This window comes from Pleurodeles waltl, chromosome 12, assembly GCF_031143425.1.
Source record: "Pleurodeles waltl isolate 20211129_DDA chromosome 12, aPleWal1.hap1.20221129, whole genome shotgun sequence".
Classification (NCBI taxonomy): domain Eukaryota; kingdom Metazoa; phylum Chordata; class Amphibia; order Caudata; family Salamandridae; genus Pleurodeles; species Pleurodeles waltl.
This window is the reverse complement of record NC_090451.1, coordinates 552,830,052-552,856,366: the sequence shown is the minus strand read 5'-3', so window position 1 is coordinate 552,856,366 and position 26,315 is coordinate 552,830,052. Positions and strand designations below refer to the sequence as shown.

The window sequence follows — 26,315 nt, the reverse complement described above, 5'->3', positions numbered from 1 at the left end:
AAAAGATCTGAGGGTTCCTTGGTCCAAGCCCATCTGATCCTGACTCCAAAGAACAATGGCATTCCTTTGGTTCCTGTCCTGTGTCGCCCTCTTTGGTGCTTCATATGGTGAGTGCCAATGACTTTCCTCTAAAGGGAAGGCTCCACCTTGATGGTATGGGTTTTCTCATAGTGGCAATGTTTTCCCAAGCAGGGACTATCAGGACAGAGAACACATTGCTGGTAAGTTTCTGATTTGACAGTGCTAGCCATGAGTGCAGGCATAGCAGCAGAAACGAGTAGGCATTTAGCTGAATCCATGTGATGCTCTTCACCATCAGGCTAGTATGATGTATCTGTGAAAAGGATTAAGGTTTCGGCTCATAGATCGACATTCTGCTTTCAGACCTTGTCGTGAATCACCTCTGAAACTGGCATTGTCTGGCTTTTTAGCTCATCCAATCAATTTAATGCGTCCTGCACATATCTTCAATCATGCCCTAACTGTCAATTTAAAATGTTGCCTTTTGTGAAGTTAAGTACATTGATGTTGGTAGCTCTCAAAGAATCATGAAAGCAAGAGCTATTGCATTGTGTAGAAGCATTACTAGACTTTCGTCATTCAGTTCATGGTTCCGTAGTTATTAAGGATGTGTGAAATGTACATAGTTTTCTTTTGCATAATTCCATGAAATATCTGAAAAATGACATTACGCAAAATGCATATCTGGCATGTTGGTGTTTTTTTAGCACAACATACGTCCTCTAGTCCAAAACTGATGTGAGGACACGCTTTGTGATACAAAAAAATCTACAAAAATAAAAGGGTAGCAAATATGAGTTGCGAAGATGAGCCGTGAGTGTGCTGTCCCTTCACGTAGTTCAGGTGATCGTCCAAAAGGATTTTTTTTACCCAGGCAACCCTCAATTACGCTGTGTGGTATAGTGGCAGAATTTCATGTAAAACTGTAACGTGGAATGGTGGAAATTACATGAATAACAGTAGCGCAATTGAAATATCATCCCGGTCTAGCGGCATCATGACAAGCGGTGCAGCTAATAGTGACTAAGACATTGACGGCCAGATTTATAACCCGGTTTGCTTCGAGTTTGCACCACGCAACGTGGTACATGCGCTACATAAACCATCAGTGAGATTTATGAAGCTGGGCAAGGCCACGTTGCATGGCTCTGAGTAGCTTCATAAATCGCAAGTAATGCAAGACAGCGAAAATCACTGCATTGCATTTCTGTGCACCAAGGAGGCATTTCCATGGGTATTGCGTAGGTGTTGCTAGGCAACACCCATGGACTTCGATGCATTCCCAAATTTACCAGAACTGGTAAACCTGGGGATGCGCTAAAAACCTACTCCTCCACAGGTGAGGTGAAGTATGTTTATTTCTGCACGCTTGTTTTCGCTTTCTATGTGTGCTGCATTCTGCAGCATACATTGAAACAGGAAAAAGCATCCCAGGATTGTTTTTGTGCAGTAAGGTGTCCCTTCCAGCACAAAACAACCCTGCATGCAACGCAGGCCCCCTCGCACCACGGCGCAAGGGTGTCTGCATTAGCGCTAGGCAGCCCATTGTGTGCTAGCGCAGGGCAAAGGACAGGAATGTGCTGTATTGCCTGAAATACGGCTCATTCCTGCCCTTACCCTGTAACGCGGTGCAACAGGGTGTCTTGCTGCTCTGCACCACTATTTCATAAATATGTCCATGAGTCACCGAAACAGTGAGGGTCATAGATGTTTCATTATGCACTCTGTAACCACAAATGATATCATAGGATTGACCCCTAATTCTAACCCTCCAGCATTTTTTTATTAGGTGTTGAGTTGCTATTGAAAGAGTAAGGAATGGAAGCTAATACTTTTTTGCCCTACCTTCATGAGAAGAGACCAGATTGAAATAAGGGCAGTGCAGTGGGTTCCAAAGGAGAAGTGCTGTTTATGGATGATTGTCCTGTTCTAAAGCACTTGTAACTCTGGAAAAATAAAATGGTATCTATTGATGGGGGTCGGTGCTACAAAAAGGTACGGTAAGGTAAGGCAGATACAAATGGGGTCACCAGGAGGGGTCACACGAGTAAATACATCATTATCATACAGACCCCAATGCTAGAAGCAATCCAGATTGTTAGAGTAATGTGTGAAAATCTGATGTAACAGTGTCACATTTGTGCAGTTCAAAACATGAGGTCTGTGGGGAAAACTTCAGAAATGTGCTGAAACATTGAAAGTGTATTTCAGTATTTCTGTCTATAATATTATAATTTATGAAACAAAGGGGCAGATTTACACAGAAGTGGGGCAGCATGGCGCTGCGCTAAAATTGTCTGCCTCGCGTGGCGACATTTCTGAAACACAGGGAAGCACAGGGATGCGGCGTATTTACATAAATATGATGCACCCCTGTGTTTCCCCCAGCGCTGGTGCTAAATTTAGCTGCCAGCACAAATGCAAGGTGTCTGCGTTGAAGGGAATGATTGTCTATGTGCACAAAGGTGTCTCTTCCTGCACATAAACAGTCTACAACGGTGATTTGTTACTTCTATAGGTGCTGCAGAATGCAGCACACATAGAAGGAGCAAATAGTCATTACTGAATGATTGATAATGTGCAGGAAGAAACACCTTCTGCACATAAACAATCATTGATTGAGCTTTGCTCTTTCTATTTGTGCTGCAGAATGCAGCACACATGAAAAAAGCAAAAACAAGGAGAAATAAAAGTATTTCTCCTCGTTTCGCCATGCTAACGCCACTACTGGAGTGGTGTAATTTTTTTGCGCTGCCACAGATTTACGAAGTCTTGTAAATCTGGAGCAGTGTCGAAAGCAAAGGGTGTTGCAGTGGAACGCCCACAGCAACACCCATTGTGTGCCCCTCTGCTGTGGAAAACTGCATTGGGGGGGCCATATTTACAAGGCGGCGTTAAGCCACAAAAAGTGGCTTAGCACCACCTGGTAAATATGAAGCAGTGCACAGTGCCACTGGAGCAACACAAAAAGTGACGCTCTGGTGGCACAAGGGGCATGTTAATATGCCCCAAAGTATGTCAGACTGCACACACCGTATACATTTTGTTTCCATCCCTCACCCTTCCCACTCACACTTATAACCTCAGTCTTATTTGGCCATTTGATGTCAAGCTGTTGGTCCCCCCAGCCTCTGTAACCTCATATTCCTCGGCTCACCCCTTTTGTGTATGTGGCCATTAATAAAGTCAGACATACAAAAGATGATGTAAGGAATGTTTTAACTAAAGCTAACTACTGCCAGTAGCTCAGAGTAGCATTCCAACCCATCATTATTTTGCCCACAATGCCACTCCAGATTAGACCCAGCCACATGCATATCTGTGTTGATCCTACTCTAATGTAACAGTCTAGGAAGAACTGTCAAGCCAGGTCTTCTGTGATCTGGAACTCAAGCAACCCAAGACCGGTTTCCACCTGATTTGCTTCTGCATTTGGGTGTAGCTTGGTTTCAGTGGTATAGTGAGCAAAAACAAACCACTTCTGGGCATACCCTTGACCAGTTAGGCTGTTACATTAAACACACAAAAAGGGAGTAATGTTTGCAATAAGTCTAAGCACTGTCAAGCGCTCAAGCCATTTGCTAGAGAGGCATGGTGAACAAACAAGAATGGCCTGAAATGCAGCCCGAGCAGTTGCCAGTGGCTGAGATTACTTCAAGCATTTTATCCATTACCTTGTTGTTGTTGCAATTGGTGACCAAAGTGTGATGGGTATGCCCATACGTGGGTCCTGTGCTCACTGTGTCACAGGACTGAAGTTACACACTACTGACAATCCCCAAGCTTGGTGAAACGTGAAACTGGTCTGGAGGTCTCTGTAGTCCCCTTTGGAAAGGGCCTCATCTAGCAGTTTAGGACGGACTGTTCCTGTGAGGAGCAGCATCGGTACCTATTTGCATAAAGTGGGTTTTGGTCTAAGGTGGCATGGTGGATGAAAAACAATGGACTTGAATGTGGCCCCAAGCAATTGCCCATGGCTGAGATTAATTCAACCATTTTTGCTGTGGCAGTTGATGCCCTAAGTGTAACGAGTATGCCCAGCCATAGGTCCTGGGATCACTGTGCCATAGAATTCAAGCTACACATTACTGACAAGCAGTGGGGCAAAACTGGTCTGGGGTTGCCTGCGACCCCTTATGAAAAGATCCTAATCTGTTCAGGACAGACTGTTTCCACAAAGAGCAGGGTAAGGCAGGCCTCTGTCTAGAGTGGCATGCTGAGTGAAAAATGATGGACTGGTATGTAGCCTTGAGCGATTAACAGTCACTAAGATTAATTCAATCATTCTATCCATCACCTTGTTAATTTTTCAGTTGATGCCCTAAACAAAGGCAGTCATAAAACACAGCGGAGAACCTACTCTCTTTGAGTGATTAGGGGTTAGTAGCTCCCCTGTAAGCACTCATTGTGCTAATGCCTGCTGCTCATCCTACAGCTCACTTGAGCTGCCCTTACAGCAAGTAAACATGGAGCCTACCACTGCTAGCAGTGTTGCTCCATTTGTTGAAAGCTGTCACTGCGAGGTTTTCTTCTTGACCCCGGTCATTCTTCCTTCCTTTTTGATCTCCATAAAGGGTCACACACAGATTTAAAATCATCAGGTAATATTTGCTGGAAATAGCCAAGATGTTCTATTTCTGAGGGCTGCTAAGTTTGTTAAAGGAATAAAACACCCCTTCCCAATGAATAGACTTTTTATTGAGGGTGAGCCTCACAATGCTTCATATGATACATAAGGCTGCCTGGCACAGCTTGTTGGGTCAATTAATGTTTAGGCCCATATTTATCAATGTTTTGCGACACCCTTATGCAACACAAGGGGTACAAGGGCGACACAAAACCTAAGTAAGATATGCAGGGGGATAAATAAAACATTTTCACTCAATGCAGAGCAGCAAGCAAACCTGCTGTGCTGCATTGCGTGGGAGGGAGACAACAGAAATGCACCTTATCTACAAAGATAAGGTGCATTTCTTCTGCCTCTCAGCGCTGGCACACTGTGTGCTGCCTAGCGCTAAGGGTGCCTGCATTACTGCAGACTGTTTTTGTGCAGAAAGGGATAGCTTATGGCACACAAACAACTGAAAGAGGAACTAACAAGAGAAAAAATGATATTTCTCCTTGTTATGCTTCTGTTGGTAAGGTTTACGATTGTGACGCAATCCCAGGTTTCTTCACAGTAGTAAATTTGGGATTGAGTCAAAATCCATGGGTAGATGCATGAGAACGCCCATTCCCCACCCACGGCATTCCGCACTGACGCAAAGTAATGAAGTAATGTAAGGCAGCCTGTGGCGTTGCATTGCTTTGTGTTTATTAAACCATGCAAGTGACTGCACGGCTTGATAACTCTCTGAAATGAATGGGCTTCGTGGCTTCGCCACAAAATTGACGCGACCCTGATGCAAAATCTGAGTAAATCTGTCACGCGGTGTCTATTAAGTACATTATTGTGTTTGGGCAGCCATCGTATCGCACTTAGGCCCAGTGAAGATGTATTTTCTCCTGCATTTACAATTGTGTTTGTCAAGCATGAATGCTGCACCAAATGTCACAGATGTCTTGCATTGCTTTTCTCAGGCTGCGGTGTTCCCGCCATCAAGCCTGTGCTCTCCGGCTATGCCAGGATTGTGAACGGAGAGGAGGCCATACCCGGATCCTGGCCCTGGCAGGTGTCACTGCAGGTGAGATCCCTACTTTTCTTCTTGTTCAGTGCCAGCTATGTTGCGATGGAAAAGATGCGCTCTCTCATCCAAAATTCGCAAGCACTCCAAATCGCCCTCCTTATTATTTAGGTTCAGATGTTTGCACCGGGATTGGGCCGAACAGTGCCAATTCTGAGGGGAGCACAGACAAAGCTCATTTGCCCTGACTGATGAAAACAAACGGAGATGGACATTTAGCTAATTATTTCATTGTTTACACGTGCGGCTAGCCGAGACGTTGCATTGCACCGAGCCACTTGTCAGTATACTTGAGGCCATATTTTTGGCCTAGTCACACAGCGCAGCATAGCGAGTCACCTTGTTGCGCCGCATGACAGTGAAAGGGAAGGAATGCGTCGTATTTAAAAGAATACAGCACATTCCTGTTTTTGCCACTGCACTAGTGCTGTTTTGGATGCCTAGTGACAACGCAAGCACCTTTGCACCATGGCAAGGCTAGGGTGACCACCCGTCTGTAATTTTCACAGACTGTCTGTGATAGCCCTACCATCTGTTGTATGTGATGCATGGTTTAACTGGCGGCATTCCCTCATAATTTGGGCTAAAGGACAAAAGTTCATTGGGACAATTTAGTTTCCACAGCTAGAGTGTAAGGGAGGGCGTCACCTGTGCTCTGATCCAGAGGGAGCGGCAGACTGATAAGAAACAGGCCTTCTTGTCAGGATGCATGCTTCCTGAAAGAAATGGAAATGTGCTCAACTGGTAAATCTGCAAAGGTAAAAGCTGCTTGGGAGCAGATGCTGTCACAGGAAGCTTCCTGATGACAAAAATATTTTCTTTTTGAGAGGCACTGCAAGGGTGTTCCTAGCTGAACTATAGAGTGGCTTCATTTAATGGACATTTCTAAAACATGTATGCACTAGTTTTAATCTGTTTATTATTAAAATCTATACTTTAAAAGCACTTTTAATCTTTAAACTAAATTTATGTGCGCATTTGTGGCTGCCTATATCATACTGTTTGTAACGTACGTTTAAAATAATGACAAGGGCCACTGGAATTAAGTGGCAGAAAAAGGCCAAATTATGTGGCAGAGTTGAATAAATTATGCATCAAAAAAAGGTAAATTATGCTGCGTAATGCAGCACATTGTCTAATAGTATTACATCATTATTTCCTCCTTTTTACACTTGTTGGGACTATCTGGGCATAGGTTGCACCTCAGCTAAACACCCAACATAGCAATAGAAAGGTGAGAAGTCAACCTTAGCAAAGGACCTTTGACATTGTGGCAAAACACTTGTTGCTGTTATTTTAGTAACTTTTGAACAGTTTGAGCTGACAAATTCTTTGTCAAAATCTTCAGATTATGCAGCAGCTGCTGGATTAAATGGCAAGTGAGGCAGATCTATAATTTTTTGAAAAACGCCATGACCCCACAATCCCATAATTCCAGTGGTCTTGATAACGATTTACATATTTTCAGTGCTTTCAGGGCCCAAGTAGCGCTAAAAATACACAGGTCACTTTCCCTGCTGCACCAAACAGGATTCAATTCTATGGGCCTCTGATTGCGTACAGACATCTGAAATGGCAGCATTAACTAATGGAGGTTTATAACATAAAATAGTGCATTTTCCACTGATTAGTTTAACTTCCATTTATTTTTCATTTAAGGTATTTGTTATTTTATCAGCAGTTTCTTGATGGCGAAAGATAAACAAAATAGTTACAGAATATGTAGTTATTTTTGGCCGCACCTTTGATTCTGCCACTACACTCAATGACCCTGTCCCACAGCAGTATCCATATGTTTTTTAATGCACTTCAACCGCTGCATTGAATAGCTATGTAATGTGTGAAAAAAGCAGTGATATTAGCATATGGTGTACTGCCTTCTCGTACCTTCATTATGCACCTTTTTCTTATTTAGATGTTGTGTCGGATTCACCTGTAATCAGTATTTATGTAATAAAGTGTACTATTCATCCTACAGAAGTGTACAAAAACACTGTCTTCTGGCTTTGAAGGGGATTGAGAAAAATAAATTAACCTAGTCAGTGGCTTACGTGCACTATGTGTGATCAGAAAGCCTGGGTTCAAATACTGGATTTCCTGCATGACTAAATTGAATGACCTAAGTCACATCAATTTACTTCATGTCTCTAATTTACTTGAAAATGACATTGGAGAGCACTTTGAAGTAATTCAGTTTAAGATGGACTATTACAAAAAACTCACTTGTATGTTTTATAAGCCTGTAATGTTCTACCATCCATAACAATAATATTGGCCATGATGTAAGGGACACCAGACAATTGGTTCAATTTGTTCACTCGTAATGTTGCCAAGAGGGACGGTTAATGAATGCTTTAAAGTTCATATTTAGAAACTTTCAATTCATATAAATATCAATGCAATTTTGTGATATAATGTACTAAACTGAAACACTACCATATTTTTTAAAGATTTTATTGTTGTATGTCAAAAGAGGTTGCGTAGCAGGATAGTAATCAGGTAGTCAGATAAGTAGCAACATTTTCCACCTTACATTTACAGAACAGTACTAGGCTGAATACATTTATGAAGAGTTAGCACACAATTTTTATCTTTTTTCTGTTTAACAAACTGATCCATAACAAAATGTCCCTCCACACCCCCTACCCAGTTGCCGCTGCCTTTCCTATCAGCTTAGGAAAACAGAGCAAGAACCCTGGGGTGCACAGAAGAAAGTGTTCTAGTGGAGAAATCAGAAAAGTGTGTAAGAGATAGGCACCGTTAGACCACTGCCTTGTGTAGTGGCCTAGATGTGACAAGAAAAACTAGTACATAGAAACCAAGAGTGTATGTGTTGGGTGGTTTGCAGGGGGAGAATTATTGCCCTTAGTGCAGTCTTAAAGCCCTCCACCAAAATATCCCATATCTGTGCAATAAAATATTTTCTCAGGCCTGTTAATTCTTCTCTGTGTAACATGGTGCTCTCAGATCGAAAACAGGAGAGCGAGACCTTGGTCCAAATTACCATAGTTGGGGAAGTAAATCCTTCCAGTCTAGAGAGATATTGGGTTTTGCTAGAAGAACAGACAGGTCGAGGAACTTGGTGAAGGATTTCTCAAACGTAGGGCTGGGGAATACGCCCAATAGGACCACTTCTGTGGAATTTGTTAGTACATGGCCCACTGAGTTCAATAGCACCTCAAGAACTCTCTGCCTGTATGAAAGGAGTGTGGGTGAAGACCAAAGCATATGAAGCAAATCGGCATCTAATTGCATACAGCAAGGCCATGCAGCTACAGCTTCCATGTTTATTTTGTTAATTCAGACAGGTGTAAAGTAGGTTCAGTTCAGAATATTAAAATATACTTAAAATGGCAGTGGCTGGATACTTTGTTGGGGTAGTCTAATTTTTTTAAGCCCAGTCCGCATCGTGCAGAGGTTTGGCCGTGTCAGTCTCCCAGGTAGTATGGAGAGAAACACTGGAGTGGTCTCCATGTTGCAGGAAAGCTCTGTACACCCAACCTTTTAGTGTGGCACCAGTCCCTATGGTGCAGAGTATGTGGCACACCTCATGTGGGTTAGTGCTAGGTGGCAGACGTGAAATGGGGCATTTAATGATTGTTTGAGGTGTTCATAAGTAAGGATTTTACTCGGGTGAAGATGGTAATCTGCTATAAGGGTTTAGAAATCTAGTAGCTCGCTGTCTAAAAAGCAAATTCCCCAATCTTGAGAGGCCTGCAGCATGCCACTGATGGAGTTGCCCCGAGCATGGCTGTTCTGTGAGAACATGAAGGCCTAGCAAAAGTAGTGCAGGAGCATAGGGTTTCTTAATGTTAGTGAGTTTTCAGGTCTAGTAAGGCAAAAGAAAGTTGTGTGGAATAACCCCAGGTAGCGTTCTGTAGAATGGTTGGTATGAAAAGATTATTCATGCAGTAAGCCTCCTTAAAGTCTTTACGGTTAAACCCCTTTTTATGCAGGGGATGGCCAGACAGCCATCTAGCCATCCAGATTGCCCAGATTTCCATTCTGCAAATCAGTGGTGGAATGGTAGATATTAATCTCTATGTTTTGAAAGGTAACTAATTCCCATTTCCGCCTGGGGTATACCTATATTTGGAAGGGAAAATACTATCATATACCAAAGAAACACTTCTTCCATTCTAAAATCTTTATCATGTTCTTACATTTTGTTTGTGTAATTTACATCCCAAGTATTTTGAATGTTCTACATGTACTTTGGCACTTAGGATGGGTCAGAACACTGGTTTGGCCTTGGCTCAACTGCAAAACCATTTTAAGACAAGGACAGAGTGGGCAATTGCTCAACACAACCTTCCATGGGGTTTGGCCCCTGCTCACCCTTCACAAGCATAACAAGGGTACCATTGCACCAGAAGAGTTTGCCTGGGTGGAAGCTGTTTGTTTAACCAACAGACAGTGCCTCTGTAGTTTCTTTCCTGTCTGCTGAAACAACTCCCTGGGTATGCAATATTTTCTGATTCTCATGGTGGACCCATGTAATCTGATTTTAGGAATTGCCCCACCTTGTTATTCTCAGCCTTATTTATCCACTTCTTAGCAACAGCCCTTTGATTTAGTTGCTGTGGATCTTTCATCTGATCTTGATTTCATCCTCCTCTTTAATTCTCTTTGAATTGTAGTCCGGGCTCCTGGTTCTGAGGTAAATGTAGAGTCCCAGATGCACAATCTAGTGCTTTGAGACTACAGACAAGATGTGAGTACCTCACATCCTGACATTAGGTGTGAGACTGTCACCCACACCATCTGCTCTGCCTCATTAATTGTTTTAGGTTTAAAGTTCACTGGAGGTTGAGGTGGGCTAGATGTCTTTGTTCAACTTGTTTGAACTAACAGAAGGTCATTTACCTTTACGTTTCTCAGCTGTTTGCCATAGGTTTTTAAAATGTTTAGAAACATAATCAAAATGTTGCTGTTTCTTTCTCCCCAAGAAAGATTGGGTAAATTTGGGGAGGGGTGATGGCCTTGACACCATACTCAAGGGCATTAATTTACTATTGAATCAGGATATAATGTGCCACCTGAACGTAGCATACCTAGAGGTAATCACAAAACGACCATTGTAAATAAATAGAGCTGTGTAGAAAATAGTAAATAAATGCACCGATAAAGTAGTGGGGTATGGCCTCTCTTTGGCTGTGTCTGTAAAACTGATCTTTTGTCCTGGCTTTTTGCCCTAATTTTGATCCTTTGTTCTGAATTTTTTACAGTCCTATCCAGAATTTGCCCCCATGCAAGGTGGTAAGGAGGACCGTTTTTTGCAGGAAGGTGCACCTCCCAGCACAAAAACAATCACTTGAGGCATGTTCCTCTTTTTATGTGTGAATGCAGCACACATAGAAAGAGGTAAAACAAGAAGAAATAAAGGTATTGCTCTTCATTACACCACCCCTGGGAAGGCGTAGCATGTTGGCGCATTCCCAGGTCTACCGCTTGTGGTAAATCTGCAAATGCCCCAAAATCCATGGATGTTGCAATGCCCATGGAACGCCTCCCTGGGACAGAGTAACACAATACATTGATTTGCTCTGCTTTGGTTTAATCCAGATTTTTGAAGCCACTCAGGGCCACACAAGGTGCTGCATTGTATGTACACAGGGCAAAAGTATGTGGGTGAAATTAGGTATGTTACTTCCAAAGATGAAACCCTGCTTTGATGTCTGTCTTCAAAAGTAACATAAGAAAGTTGGCAAGTGTTCAGAATAGATGAAAGCTGAACACAGGAGAGATAAAAGGAGAAAAAACTGGAAACCTTGGACCTTTAGCTTTACAACAACAAAGTTCCATTAGCACGCAGAAGAGGTGAGTTTACCTGTTGGAGGTCAGTTAGTCCTAATATTCTGGAAAGAAGATGGCTTAGCTCTTATGTCCCTCAGAATAGTTGATATACAGTGTGGCATTGAAGAGGCTTGCACTGCTGTACAACAAAATCCACTCACTTTGTAAGTTCCACAGGGCACTCTAGACTTTGATGATAACACCATTGAGTGGAGGTGGGCAAATGGCATTGTCGATCATCGAAATCTGTAACTAACAGTCCACTCTGCTTTGCAGGACAGCACTGGATTCCACTTCTGTGGTGGCTCTCTCATTAATGAGAATTGGGTGGTGACTGCAGCCCACTGCAGTGTCAGGTATTTATGTAGCCCGTTATTTTAAGATTTCACCTGTCTGGTACTTGTGTCATTCATCGTGCACATACTGAATTTTATATTTGCTTTAAGGGGATTTGGGTCAGCAACCTTCAACCGTTGGCTTCTTTTGCCTCATCAGCTTGAGCCCTAGGTATGCAGCATAGTTACAGCATAGTCAACCTCAATCGCATCTTCGATCAGCCACAAGAACATATTGGTATGGCCATTTCAATATTGGCCATTCAAGTCTTTCAGCTGCACTGAATTTATTGAGACTATTTTACAATCTGAGAGAAGTTCAAGAGCACCGAGAAGTGAAAGATGGCGAAACAGTCCAAAAACAGATGCTACAGAAAACAAGCTTTAGCAATGTCAAAAGGAATGGCTTATGGCTGAACATGCCTTTTGTGTTATTTATAGGTTTAGGCATTCAGTAAGTCATCTTCCACGCAGCCTGTTGATCATCTTTTCACTCATGCATCCATTCATCTATCCACTGGCTCTTTCTTGCATTCACCCTCTGATAGAACCATAATCAAGCACACATAAACGCAACAATATTGCAAGATAAACTAAAGAATACAAATAGATAAAAAGGAAACATGCTGCCATTAAAAACAGTGGTCATATGCTGGCGGATGTGCTTCTTGCAGTGGTATCGTACATATTCTACTGTTATCTAAAGTTCCAGCATGGCCTCCACAATTAGAACCAATATGTTGGCCTTCTTGGAATGGTAAACCAATAATACACATTACATAATTGTTGCCTGGTTAAGAGGAAGTTGCTATGTGGGACACTACAGATAATATGAGTGGCAAGCAATGTCCAGTTAACACTGCCTGGGGAGCTTTAATATCCCCTTAAGCAAATTTTAAATAACAAAGGAGAAGAAAAGAAATGAAAGGGCAACTATAAAAGGAAAACATTAAAGACTAAAGGATTGGCCAACCAGCCCTGGAACTGCAGCACACTTATTTTCAGGAGAATGTGCGCATGTGATCAGTAAATGCTGTTAGTCACAGGACAAGAGAGCAAATGACTGATATGAACTGAACCACTACCCCAAGCAACAATATGGATAAAAGCAGAGTGATACTCTAACAGACCAGTGGAAGAAGAGGGCTGAGCCAAAGGCCCTCTGTGCGTGTGGTGGTATGTATGTATATATATTTTTACAAAGGGGCATATTTACAAGCCCCTATCCCCACCGGAGCGTCACTTTTTGTGACCCTTCGGTGATGCTGTGCACTGCACCATATTTACAAGGCGTCACTAAGCCACTTTGTGTGAGTTAACACCGCCTTGTAAATATGGGCCCTTCTGACGCAGTTTTCTGCGGCAGAGGGGTGAGCAATGGGTGTTGCTGTGGGCACTCCACTGCAACACCCATTGCTTTTGACACTGACACAGATTTACAAGAATTCGTAAATATGAGGCAACACCAAAAACGAATTCAACCTCAGCGGTCGTGTTTTTGCTATTTCCGTGTGTGCTGCAATCTGAAAGAGCAAAATACCATGAATGATTGTTTATGTGCATGAAGGTGTCCCTTCCTGCACATAAACAATCATTCAATAATCACGATTTGTTACTTCTATGTGTGCTGCCTTCTACAGCACACATAGAAGTGCCAAATCGCCATTGTAGATTGTTTATGTGCAGGAAGAGACACCTTCCTGCACATAAACAATCATTCTCTTCAAAGCAGACATCCTTGCACGTTGGTGCAAGGATGGCTGCATTGGAACTGGCAGCTAAATTTAGCACCAGCGCTAGGGGAAATACAGGGGTGTGCCGTATTTTTTTGCATCCCTGCATTTCAGAACTGGTGAGGCGCTGCCAACTTTGGCCCTGTGCCAGTTTCTTGTAAATCTGGCCCTAAGTTAACAGGGACGTTGTAGTTAGGATTTTAATTTATTCGCACAAAAACATAGAAATTTAGCAGTTATAGTTAGTTCAAGTAACTATAACTCGAGCCCTAACGCTTAGCTTATCTCTAACTCTCCTCATCCTGTGTTTCTCCTACAGAACTAGTCATCGAGTTATTCTGGGAGAATTCGACCATGCCTCTCCAAGCGAGGATTTACAAGTCATGACTATTGCCAAGGTAAGCAGAGAAGTTTTAAGGCATGGACAAAGAGGGCAATTGCCCTGGGCTCCCACCTTCTAAGGGGGCTTTGACTCTCTCTCTCCCTCTATGCCAAGTAGCATCTTAAGGATTTTGGGGGCCTGGAAAGACATACTTTAACTGTTTTTGTGTAAACCTGGTTTTTGAAAGTATATTTGGCATCACATGGGCTTCAATTAGCAGAAAATGGTCATGAAAGTTACAAACAGGGGGCCCCAAAATATGACTTGCTCAGTGTCCTAAAAATCCTTAAGACAACTGTGAAGGTAAGGTATTTGCTGATCTTCCTGGACAGGCCTGTAAGCCTCTTGCTAAACTAAATGTACTACCCTTTTTGCAGGTAAAAGGGGTGGACACTGATTCTATATGTTTTTCTGTTTCTACTTTGCTACATAAAATCTGTTTCCTCTCTCTCTCTTTCTCGTTCTCCCTCTATTTTAGGTCTTCAAACACCCCCAATTCAGCATTTTTACCATCAAGAATGACATCACCCTCTTGAAGCTGGCATCTCCTGCCAAGTTGAGTCCCCGTGTGTCCCCGGTATGCCTGGCGGACTCAACTGGAAACTTTAGTGGTGGCATGAGGTGTGTCACTACCGGATGGGGCCTCACAGATTCCAGCGGTACGGTGGAGTATGGTCTCTTTGGACCTGGGAGAGGGGGCAAGCCTTAATGTGCCAGGCATCATGTGTGAAGGGATGATTTCTAGTTTCAAAGGGTAGGACTTAGGCCCATATTTATACTTTTTGACACAAACCAGCGCTGGCGCTGGTTTACGTCAAAACATTTTCCGCCGGCTAACGCCATTCCAACACACCAGGCGGGTGCCTTATTTATGGATTGACGTTAGCCGGCACTGCGGGCTGGTCAGAGTAAACAAAAATGACTCTAACCAGGGATTGCCGGCTTAGGAAAAAAAATTGGGGTTGTGCGTCGAAAAATGGTGCAAGTCAGGTTAGAGTAAAAAATCATGGCTCTAACCGGACTTGCACCATTTTTGTGACGCACAACCCCCATTAAAATGACTCCTGTCTTAGCAAAGACAGGAGTCATGCCCCCTTGCCCAATGGCCATGCCCAGGGGACTTCTGTCCCCTGGGCATGGCCATTAGGCACAGTGGCATGTAGGGCGGCCCAAGTTAGGCCCCCCTAGGCCACTTTAAAAAATTAAAAAATTACACTTACCTCTACTTACCTGGGATGGGTCCCCCCATCCATAGGTGTCCTCCAGGGGTGAGCGAGGGTGGCAGGGGGTGTCCCGGGGGCAAGAAAGGCACATGTGGACTGCTTCCATGGTCAGAGACCATGGAAGTGAGCACACAGGCCCCTTAACGCCTGCCCTCACCCAGGCGTTAAAAAACGGCACACATTAGGCTGTTTGCCATTTTTTAAGGCCCGCCTCCTCCCGTGCATCAAAATGACGTGCGAGTATAAATAAGGCGCACAGGCCTTAAAATAATTTTTGGGACGGGAACGCCTACCTTGCATGTCATTAACGCAAGGCAGTTTCCTGCATCCAGAAAATGACGCACACAGAGGAATTTTGACGTTTGCGGGGTCGGACGTCATAGTATAAATATGGTGTTAAGTTTGCGCTGAATTTGCGTCAAATTTTTTGACGCAAATTCGGCGCAAACAGAGTATAAATATGCCCCTTAGTCTTTTAGCAGACCCTTCACTTCTGTAATACATATGATATTGACTAGTCTGCAACATGGCAGTGATTGTTGAGCATGTTTGAGAAAGGTCTTTGACTGACAAATGACATTTAAAGTGGTACCAACTATTCATTCTCGGCCTCTGACTAAAACCATGAAATGTGGAATAGTGGAGTCCCTGCTAACAATTTGTCTACTAACAGCTTCTATTTGTTCCATTACTGTGGAGACAACTCCTTTAATAAAGGGTTGGAGTTTGGTGTGATGAGAATAATGGCTCCTCATTTTTCCCGTCTACACATTATCACGGGTATTTTTTTAGTTGATTAATTTCAATAATTTCGAAAGTACATGATCAAAGTCTTGGGTACCAGCCACTTCACTGTTGCTACATCCATCTTTGTCGACAGGAAGCCGAAATCTTTCACATATTCCAGATAAATAGAGCTATTTCCCGGGCCCACTGTAAAAAAAACGAATGCATGCCACCAAAAGTAAGCAGTAAATAGGCGATCCGTCTTTAATCAAGCAGCAGTGTCCAAACATCCCATGGTTTTCGAACTCAGCCTTAGTGTGAGATCATTTTTTATGTGTTCTACCCTGAAGAGTTGCATGGTGTGACACAAAGGCATTTCCGGATCCATTTTCCTGGCATGCTTCCGCGTGTCAGCAGTTTTACAAAGAACGTCATGCAGAGTAGGAACAACTCGAGAAGGGTTGAGCCAAATGAGGAAAACACTTCACTGGTAGCATCACTGCTCGGCACTTTCATTAGCACAACTAGTGAACCTTTAATCGTTCCCACGTATTCTCTCCCTGTCATAAACTACATGTCCCACATCAAAAATGCACACTTTGTCAGTTTTCAGTATCAGAGTTAACAATTTCATCCAGGTTTATTGTAGGCCCGGCTGCAATTTACATTAAACCGGCAAAATCTCATGTAATTTTGGGATTTTCGTGTTCTAGTTATTACATGGAATTCCGGAACATATGACATTAGCCACGTATGTAAATGGCAACATTCTAGCACAAGAGCAGAGGAACATTGCAGAATGTGAGTGGCTGTTGTTCATAACGCTTGCGTTTTTCGTGCTTTTTAAAAAAAATACATAGCGCTATATGCCGGGTTTGCATGTTGCGTAATTTCACATAATTTTGTGGAATTACTCAAAAACGTATTATGGAAATTTGACACACCCTTAGTTTATTCTTTCTACTTGACTCATATATGTGAGTGGACAGAGGTTTCCTTTGTCAAAAAATCTAGGTCATTACTATCAACCTACATATATCTCCACTCTACAGTATCGACTACCGACATGATCAAGGTACTCAAAATACAGAATTATAAATTTAGCACTCAAACCCCACATTTCCTGAACTTCATGACATGTTAGAAGTTGATATTGTACAATCGCTATATTTGTGTAGGTCGATATAAAAATGTCGATGTTATGGTAGGACATGGACAGGCACTGAGGTTAATAAGGCGAAGGAATTTTCTTGGCTTCCTCGATGGGCAACCTTAAGGGATCTTCATTCGATGCATGAGCCTAACAGGCAGCTTTCATTTAGTAGTTATGTTATGCTTTATTTGGGCGTTGGCGCTTTTAGAAGCTACCATAGCTCATTGGATGTATTTACCGATCAATGGCAGCTGTAGTTGTCGTTTATTTTGCAGCAAGCAAAACCCCAGAGAAGCTGCAGCAAGTAGCCCTGCCACTCCTGACCAACACTGAGTGCAAGCAGTACTGGGGCAACAAGATCGCCGACGTCATGATCTGCGCCGGAGCTGATGGGGCTTCCTCCTGCATGGTAACACATTTATACTTTAACTAACTATTTGTCTCTACAGCTAGTCTCCTTTGTGCCCTGTCCATCACCCCCTTCATTTTCCACTGTATCAGTGCAGCATCGTTGTCTGTCGTTTTCACCTGTTGGAATTACCTTTCAAACTCACAGTGTTTCTTTACATGTCAAAGTAAGGGATCCATCCGTCAAAAGGCCTCTCCATATCCCTACGCATTCCGAAATGTACCAATTGGCCGGCTCACAATTCCCCACTCACCAAGATTTCCTCTCATTTAATCATTTATCTGTTAACTCAGTAAGACCCCCGTGGGGCCACCTACTCACTCTGCTTCAGGCCTGTCTATGTGCCTACCAGCTAGTATAACCAACTACACACCTCTATCTGGAATACAGCATCCTATATCCAAACGCAGTTCCATATTCCCTCTGCATCCATTTTACTCGCCTCTTTAGGACTTGGCAGAGAAAAGATATGGCCTCCCTCCGGTAAGGTCCCATCACGTGCCACCAATTGAAAGGCAGCGTTTGGAGGCAGAGATCGCATTATTTAGGTGGTGGGATCCAAGGCCAGTCAGGGCCCTGACAAACTCGAGCCATCTTGGAATGTGGAGGGCATACTTACCAGCTAATTCTCGCACGACCAGATGGCAAACAGAATGTTGGTGGAATGTAATAGAGGTGCCAAGCTAGAGATGGCATGATGGGCCATTAAAACCCTAGGCGATCCCTGAGTACCAGGAGAGAGACACCAGGTGCTGTCTCCCTGGCACTATAGGACATCAGCCTGTGTTCCTATACTGGTGCTCAGGAAGTGTATTTTTCCTTGTCTAAAGTGTGTAAGTACCTTTACTCAAGTGTGCAAGAGGGAGTACCTCACACAAAACATTCATGGATGTGGTAATGCCACAGGAATCTACGGAAGTCCCCTTTTGATGGAAGGTGCATGCATGCTCCCAAAACAGTCCAAAGGATTAAAATGGCCCCACATTGTGAGCAATCTCAGTGATTTCCCATCACATCATGCTTGTATAAAAGAAGTCTTGGTAACTTCCCCAGTTTCAGGGGTGCCAGCGGCCCAAAAATGGTGCCTTTTTTCTTCGAGGTTCTTCGAGGCATTCCTTCAGTGCTGTTAGATGTAACAGGGACATTAACAGGGTAGCACATATAATTCAAATACTGGCAGTGCACCATAGCCAACAATATTAAATTAGAGTAGTTTCATTTCAATCTTCTCTTTCTTCATTTTTCTTAAAAGAACACACATTCACAGCATAGACAGCCAACGCGTTTCGTCCTAAACAAAGGACTTCTTCAAGGCAAATAATTTGATTCCACTTGGGTCCACCATGTTCGAAAGGTCATTACCAATGTGATAAAATATCGAATATATCCAATATCAGTGCCTGTTTTATGCCTTTGGAAACCGGAGTTGCAGCTGATGCTTCAAAGGAAGGCTACTGAAAATTCAGACTAAGGGTAAATATTACCACGGCACCTTTAAGGTTGGGTCACACCTGCCTGTGAAAAATTGTTTGTAGAGCTCTTCTTTGTTGAGCTGTGCCACTCCTTCTTTTCTGCGTTTTTTTTCAGCTTCAACCTAAAGCCAGACTCAGCAAGTGGGCTGACGCATATGGAGTCTTAGTAGTGAAGATTTCCTTTGATGCTTTGAAGATGTAATTAGACTGGGTGACTTCAAATCCAGCTCTTCCAACCAGAAATGATAATTTGGTGTAACCTCAATCACAGAGCGAGTAGAGGATGAGCACTAATTAAGTGGAATTGTATCTGTACTTTGCCCATGCGCCAAAGAAGAAACAGGTGCGTTGAGTTATAGCCCGCTGCCACTGGGTTTGAGAGTAGCAGATATAGCCTCTTGGCAGATTTCCTCCCTGATTTCCTTTTAATTTGTAAATGAATAAGTCATGTGGCCCAAAGTTTTGTTCTGAAGGTCGTGGTTGGAGTCATAAAGATTGGGGAGTCCAATACCAAGGCTGCATAGAATTGAATATACCTATTCCCTCTTTGATCCACCACTAGACACTCCCTGTCACTTTATATATTTTTTGCAGGCTATGTTTCATTCCTGCTTTCTTCCATGTCAGTGTTTTATCACTTTATTACCCTCTTTCTTTCCTCCTTTTGTGTTTTTCTGTCTCTTGCCCTGGATTAAAGTTTGTTGAGGTATAATTAGTACTGGTCGCCAAAAGTGCCCTTGTTTTCCATCCCCAACCCCCAGGCAAAATTAAGCACTGCTTTCACAAATGTCTGCCACCCTCTTGACATGTCCTGGCCGACTTTGCAACTAAGGGTCAAAATTGATGGTGGCAATGTTTAGGCCTTGTTGAAGAGGACGCCAATGGTCCAGTCTAAATGATGCTCTAATTTTAATTGGATGTAGAACGTACTTTGGCTCATCCTCCAGGCTTCATTGTCCACAGGCTGAAAGTCGCATGCATGTTCCGCTTAAAGTCACATTTCTCCTTTTCACGATAATATCCAGATTAGTAGTGGTTTTCTTTTATTTATAGGATCACCATAATCTACAATAAAATCAGCAAAAGGTATGAAAAGCCAATAAGGCATGAACAGTCATGAGGGGAATGTAATCGGAAGTAGGGTGTTTTATGATTCTAAGGGGCAAATTTCATGCTACCCAGCACTTTACTTGAGTTGAAGAGAGCAAGACTGCAATATGTGTACTGATATGATGCTGTCGCTCTCTTCCCAAGCGCTGCCACACATACAGGCTGCCTAGGGCCACGCACATACCTTTACACTTTAGTACAGTGGTGTGCTTGTAAATCTTGCACAGGTTTTGTACAGAAAGTGACCCTTCCAGTAGTGTTCTAGCAGCTTAGGCAGATAGAGGTAGCTATAGCAGAGCAGCTTAGTCTGAACTAGGAGACATGCAAAGCTCATGCAATACCACTTCTAGTTACACAGTACTTATACACAAGTAAAGACAATACTCAGTGTTACCAAAAATAAAGGTATTTATTTGGGTGACACAGTACTAAAAATGTCTTAGAGACAATACTCCTTCTGGAGGTAAGTATTATACACAATATATACACTAGACACCAAAATTAGACAAGGAAATAGTCACAGAACAGTGCAAACAATAGGAAATGCTATAGAATGCAAAGGGAGAAAATAGGTCTAGGGGCAACACAAAACATATACTAAGAAAGAGGAATGCGAATCACAAATTCCCCCCTTCACAAGTGTAGTGTGTGAAGAATCCCTGGGAGAGTAAGAATACGGTAAAGGTAAGTAAATTACCCCACCCCAGAGCCCAGAAAAGCAGGAGTAAAGTACTGCAAGTTTCCTCAGGACACACTACACCTCGTGATTGGATTATTGCAGTAACCAACCAAGTCTGCAAACAACAAGTGCTGGATTCCCGTACCTGAAGATCTGCAAAAGAAGGTGACCCAGTCCAAAAGTCAAAAGAATTTCCAGGAAGGACAGGAGCCCATGCCAACCCAGAAGAGAGTGCAAAAGAAGAGTACCCGGTTAGTCAAAGACTGCAGGAATGCACCCTAGGAAGATGCCAGCGGGTTCCTGTATGATGCAGAGGATGTCCCACGACATGAAGATGGATGTTGACGTGATTTCGTGTTGGAAGTCACCAACAAGCCTTGGTTACGACAATAGTGCGTTTTGCATCAAAATGACGCTGGCTGGACCCAGGAGGGACCTGGGGGGGCTCAACTCTATGTGAGGAGGAAGAGGGGGCTCTTAGCACTTTAGAGAACCCTCAGGATACCAGACAGGACCCACGCGAGTCCCAGGACACGGGGACAAAAGAGGCGCATAACGCAGTTGGTGCAGCACAACAAAGGAAGGTCCCACGCCGCCAGAGGACAACTCAGCAAGTTGAGCATCGCAGGATGGAGTGATGGGGACCTGGGCCAGGATGTGCACAAAGGAATTTAGCAAATAGTGCACAGAGGCCTCAGGAGGTGAAGAAGATGCAGCACACAGGGGTACTGTCGCTCTCAGGGAAGGCAAGGTCTTACCTCCTCCAAATTGCATCAGCAGAACCTCAAGACAGTCTATGTGGGCTTAGCAGCATGGTCGTTGCCATGAAAGGAGTCCTAGTGTACCGGTCATAGTCTTAGAAGGTGCCTGCTGGAGCAGGGGAGTGACTCCATCACCCCACAGGAGATGTCTTCGGTCCTTCTGGTGCAGGATGAAGATAGGGAGTCCTCAGAGCGTGCACACCATGGAAACTGTTGCAGTTGCTGGCTGAAGCTGAAGTTGCAGAGGAAAAGTATCCATTGTGGATACTTTGTTGCTGTTACAGCGGTTCCTGGAGCAGGCTGCGGTTGATCCGAGGTCAGAGGATGAAGTAGTAGTTGCAGAGGATTCCTGAAGGAAACTGGCAAGTAGAATCAGAAGAGAACCCACAGGAGAGACCCTAAATAGCCCTGAGAGGGGGATTGGCTACCTTATCAGGTAAGGACCTATCAGGAAGGGTCTCTGACATCACATGCTGGCACTGGCCATTCAGAGCCCTCCAGAGTGCCCCCACACCTTGGAAAACAAGATGGCTGAAGTCTGGGACACACTGGAGGAGCTCTGGACACCACCCCTGGGGTGGTGATGGACAGGGGAGTGGTCACTCCCCTTTCCATTGTCCAGTTTTGCACCAGAGTAGTGGACAAGGGGTCCCTGATCTGGTGTAGACTGGTTTATGCGAGGAGGGCACCATCTCTGCCCTTCAAAGCATTTCCAGAGGCTGGGGGAGGCTACCTTTTCCCAGCCTGTAACACCTATTTCCAAAGGGAGAGGGTGTAACACTCTGCTCTCAGAGGAAATGCTTTGTTCTGCCTTCTTGGGACTGGGCTGCCCAGACCCCAGGAGGGCAGAACCCTGTCTGTGAGGTGACAGCAGCCGCAGCTGCAGTGCAAGCCTCAGAAAGCTGTTGTGGCAGTACTGGGGGTCCATGGTGGAGCCCCCAGGATGCATGGAACAATTCCATGATCTTAGACATGTTACATGGCGATATTCGGAGTTACCATTGTGAAGCTACATATAGATATTGACCTATATGTAGTGCACGCATGTAATGGTGTCCCCGTACTCACAAAGACCCGGGAAATGGCCCTGAACTATGTGGTGGCACCTTTGCTGGGGCAAGGGTGCCCTCACAATTAGTAACTTTGAACCTAACCTTCAACAAGTGAAGGTTAGACATATAGGTGACTTATAAGTTACTTAAGGGCAGTGAAAATGGCTGTGAAATAACGTGTGTGTTATTTCACTCAGGCTGCAATGGCAGGCCTGTGCAAGGGTTTGTCTGAGCTCCCTATGGGTGGCAAAAGAAATGCTGCAGCCCACATGGATCTCCTGGAACCCCAATGCCCTAGGTACCTAGGTACCATATACAAGGGACTTATAGGGGGGGTCCAGTGTACCAATTGAAATTGGTAAATGAAGTCACTAGCCTACAGTGACAAATTTAAAGGCAGAGAGAGCATAAACACTGGGGTTCTGATTAACAGAGCCTCAGTGACACTGTCAAGCACTATACAGACACACACATTGGACCATAAACTATAAGCACTGGGGTCCTCACCAGCAGGATCCAAGTGAGACAGGCAAAAACATACTGACATATAGGTAAAAATGGGGGGTAACATGCCAAGGAAGATGGTAGGTTCCTACACCTTCCTGCAAATAAACAATCCCTTGAGGCTTTTTCCTCTTTCCATGTGTGGTTCAGAATGCAGCACACATAGAAGGAGGAAAAAATGCGGAGTAAATAAGGATACTTCTCTTCATTGCGCTTCACCCGTGGAGGTGGAGGTTTTTGGCCCATTCCCAGGTCTACCACTTTTGGTAAATCTTGGAATGCATCAAAATCCATGGGTGTTGCATAGAAGCATCCATGCAACACTCATGGAAACACCACCCTGGCACAGACTAATGCAACACAGCAATTTGCGCTGCATTGCATCACTTCAGATTTATGAAGCTTTACTTGGCTTCATAAATCTCATATTTCCGTTGTGGCGCTCTTGCACCACGTTGTGTGGTGCAACCATGACGCAAAGGGGCTCGGTACTATGCCCCTATGTATTAGCATTAGCTATAACTGCTTCAAATGATCTGTTAACTTTTTGTGTTATATAAACTCAATAATTTAAAATTGCTCATTCAATTAAGTCCGACTCACAAGAACTCGTCCATTCATTCCGTCCAGTATCATCCTAAGGCAGTGGGGACTTTGATCAAATATGGCCTAAACTCTGAATCATGCTCTGTACTGCTGGCTGCCAGCCTACCAAATCAAAACACGCTAGAAGGTGCAAAACATTGCTAAGTGATGATTTGTGGTCCGAAAAACATGAACCTTTGACAGGGCACTCCAAAATCATACGCTGGCTGCCAACAAGAGAAAGAGATACATTCAAGATTTTCTGAGTAACACAAACATATATTTAAGGTGCAATCCCCCATATTTGCAGAAAAAAACTTTACCTAACCTCATCAAGCAACCTTCACTCAGCAGAATCTATCATTCAGTCACACCTATCCAGAAACAAGCAACATTATGACTGATGATTCTTTGTAGCAGACCCCCGACTCTGGAACGAGCTGCCAAGTCAAATACACCATGGTGCATATATAGGAGAGCTTTGATTCATGTTTGTACCACAAACGCCCAAGACAGATTTTTGAAGCCACAAAAAGCCACCTTGCGTGGTTTGATTGGCTTAAAAAATCTGGAGTAATGCACCGCAGCGCAAATCGCTGCGTTGCATTCCTCTGAGTAAGGGAGGAGTTCTATGGGTGTTATGTGGGTGTTCCCATGCAACTCCCATGGTTGTTGATGCATTCCCAAATTTACCAAACCTGGCAAACCTGGGAATGTGCCAAAAAAAGATGTCTCCACAGGAAAGGCGTAACAAGGATGAATATCTTTATTTGCAACTCACATAGAGAAATATGCCTCTAAGGATTGTTTCTGTGCAGGAAGGTGCCTCTTCCTGATCAAAAACAATCTTGCATGCAACACAGGTATCCTTACACCACAGTGCAAGGGACTCTTTTCCCTTTTTCCCTTGCCTGATACTTCTCTTGACGCGTTTTAGTGTATAATCTTATATATATTTATGCCTCGTCATTTTAATGTTTATTAGACCTTGTAAATGCCTATTCGTCCCGGTCTCTATACTCTACACTGCCCATCCGTAGCACACGCCCATGAACATTTTATCTTCTATATATCCTATGGAACTTTCGATATTGATCTTCGTACCCTGTGTATCTGATCTTCGTAAGCTGATCCAAAGCCTTGTTATTATGGTAGACTTCGCCATATGAAATGCCATCTTCATCTTATTCCATTTCAGTGTCGTACTGCACCATTTGCATTGTGTACGTTATAAGCAAACTAAACACAAGAAAACATTAAGGCGGTCGCCAATGTTCCGCCGACAGAACACCGCTCTGCGGTCAGAAGACCGCCGCGGTGATTCTGAGCTTCCCCCTGGGCTGGCGGGCGACCGCCAAAAGTCCGCCCGCCAGCCCAGGGGGAAACAGCCTTCCCACGAGGACGCCGGCTCAGAATTGAGCCGGCGGAGTGGGAAGGTGCGACGGGTGCAGTTGCACCCGTCGCGTATTTCAGTGTCTGCTTAGCAGACACTGAAATACTTTGCGGGTCCCTCTTATGGGGGACCCTGCAGTGCCCATGCCATTGGCATGGGCACTGCAGGGGCCCCCAGGGGCCCCGCGGCACCCCCTACCGCCATCCTGCTCCTGCGGGAGACCCGCCAGGAACAGGATGGCGGTAGGGGGTGTCAGAATCCCCATGGCGGCGGAGCACGCTCCGCCGCCATGGAGGATTCAAATGGGCAGCGGAAAGTCGGCGGTAGACCACCGACTTTCCGTTTCTGGCCGCGGCTGAACCGCCGCGGTCAGAATGCCCAGCGGTGCACCGCCAGCCTGTTGGGGGTGCTACCGCGGTCATTCGCCCTGGCGGTTTTTACCGCCAGGGTTAGAATGCCCCCCCAAGTCTGGCAACTCAGCTCTCTCGCAGAATGCGACTTGTGATAGAAACTGACTAGTATCTAATGTGTAAGGATATGAACACCAAATATAAAATGTTAAGGTGCAAAATGGAACCGGAGAAGGTGTCCCAGCAAGAAGGGTAGGCCCAGCTGTCAGAGATTTAACACAGAGGCGACTGTAAGTCGAATGGAAGCCGACAATGACCATCTGTACGCGACAGACTCCAGTAGTATGCACATTATATGGGCTAGATAGTCCATTCCATTGGTAGAAACTAGAACCCAGAGTTCTCATGAGAGTTTAAACCGGGTGGTAAGTTTGGGGTAAACTTCAAGTCATTCCTGCTTGGGATCGTTCATTTTTTCACTTAGGAAGGAGGAGGAAGTGACTTGGTAACCCCTTCAACTGGGCCATCGCTGGTAGGAATACTAGAGGTTGAGCTGGACTGCAGTCCCAATTCTGTGACAGAATGGACCGACGGAGTCTGATGGTTTCTGGTCCTACAAATGAAACGATGGGCTTTGACAGCATTGATGGCATAACCTGATAACTCAATCGTGTTTCTTTCCTCATTCAGGGTGACTCTGGTGGCCCTCTTGTGTGCCAGGAGAATGGCGCATGGACCCTGGTGGGCATCGTCTCCTGGGGAAGCAATACCTGCTCCCCCGCCACTCCTGGAGTTTACGCCCGCGTCACCGAGCTCAGGGCCTGGGCTGATCAGATCATCGCTGCCAACTGAGTTCTGAAATGAAAATCAGAAAGAATGTCAAGAAAACTGATTGCCGGTTTCGCAGGCAAATATGGCAAAAATTGCAATAAAATGGTTGTAACTGA

At 44.3% G+C, this 26,315-nt stretch overlaps 1 protein-coding gene across 1 annotated transcript; it reads left to right on the top strand.

Annotated features, from left to right (window-relative positions):
- On the top strand, positions 1-26,315 carry LOC138268192 (chymotrypsinogen 2-like). Its single transcript, XM_069217614.1, has 7 exons — positions 1-107; positions 5,602-5,705; positions 11,778-11,857; positions 13,889-13,967; positions 14,430-14,610; positions 17,329-17,462; positions 26,059-26,315. Exons 1-7 carry the CDS (start codon positions 56-58, stop codon positions 26,218-26,220), a joined length of 792 nt encoding a protein of 263 aa, XP_069073715.1. The 5' UTR covers positions 1-55; the 3' UTR covers positions 26,221-26,315.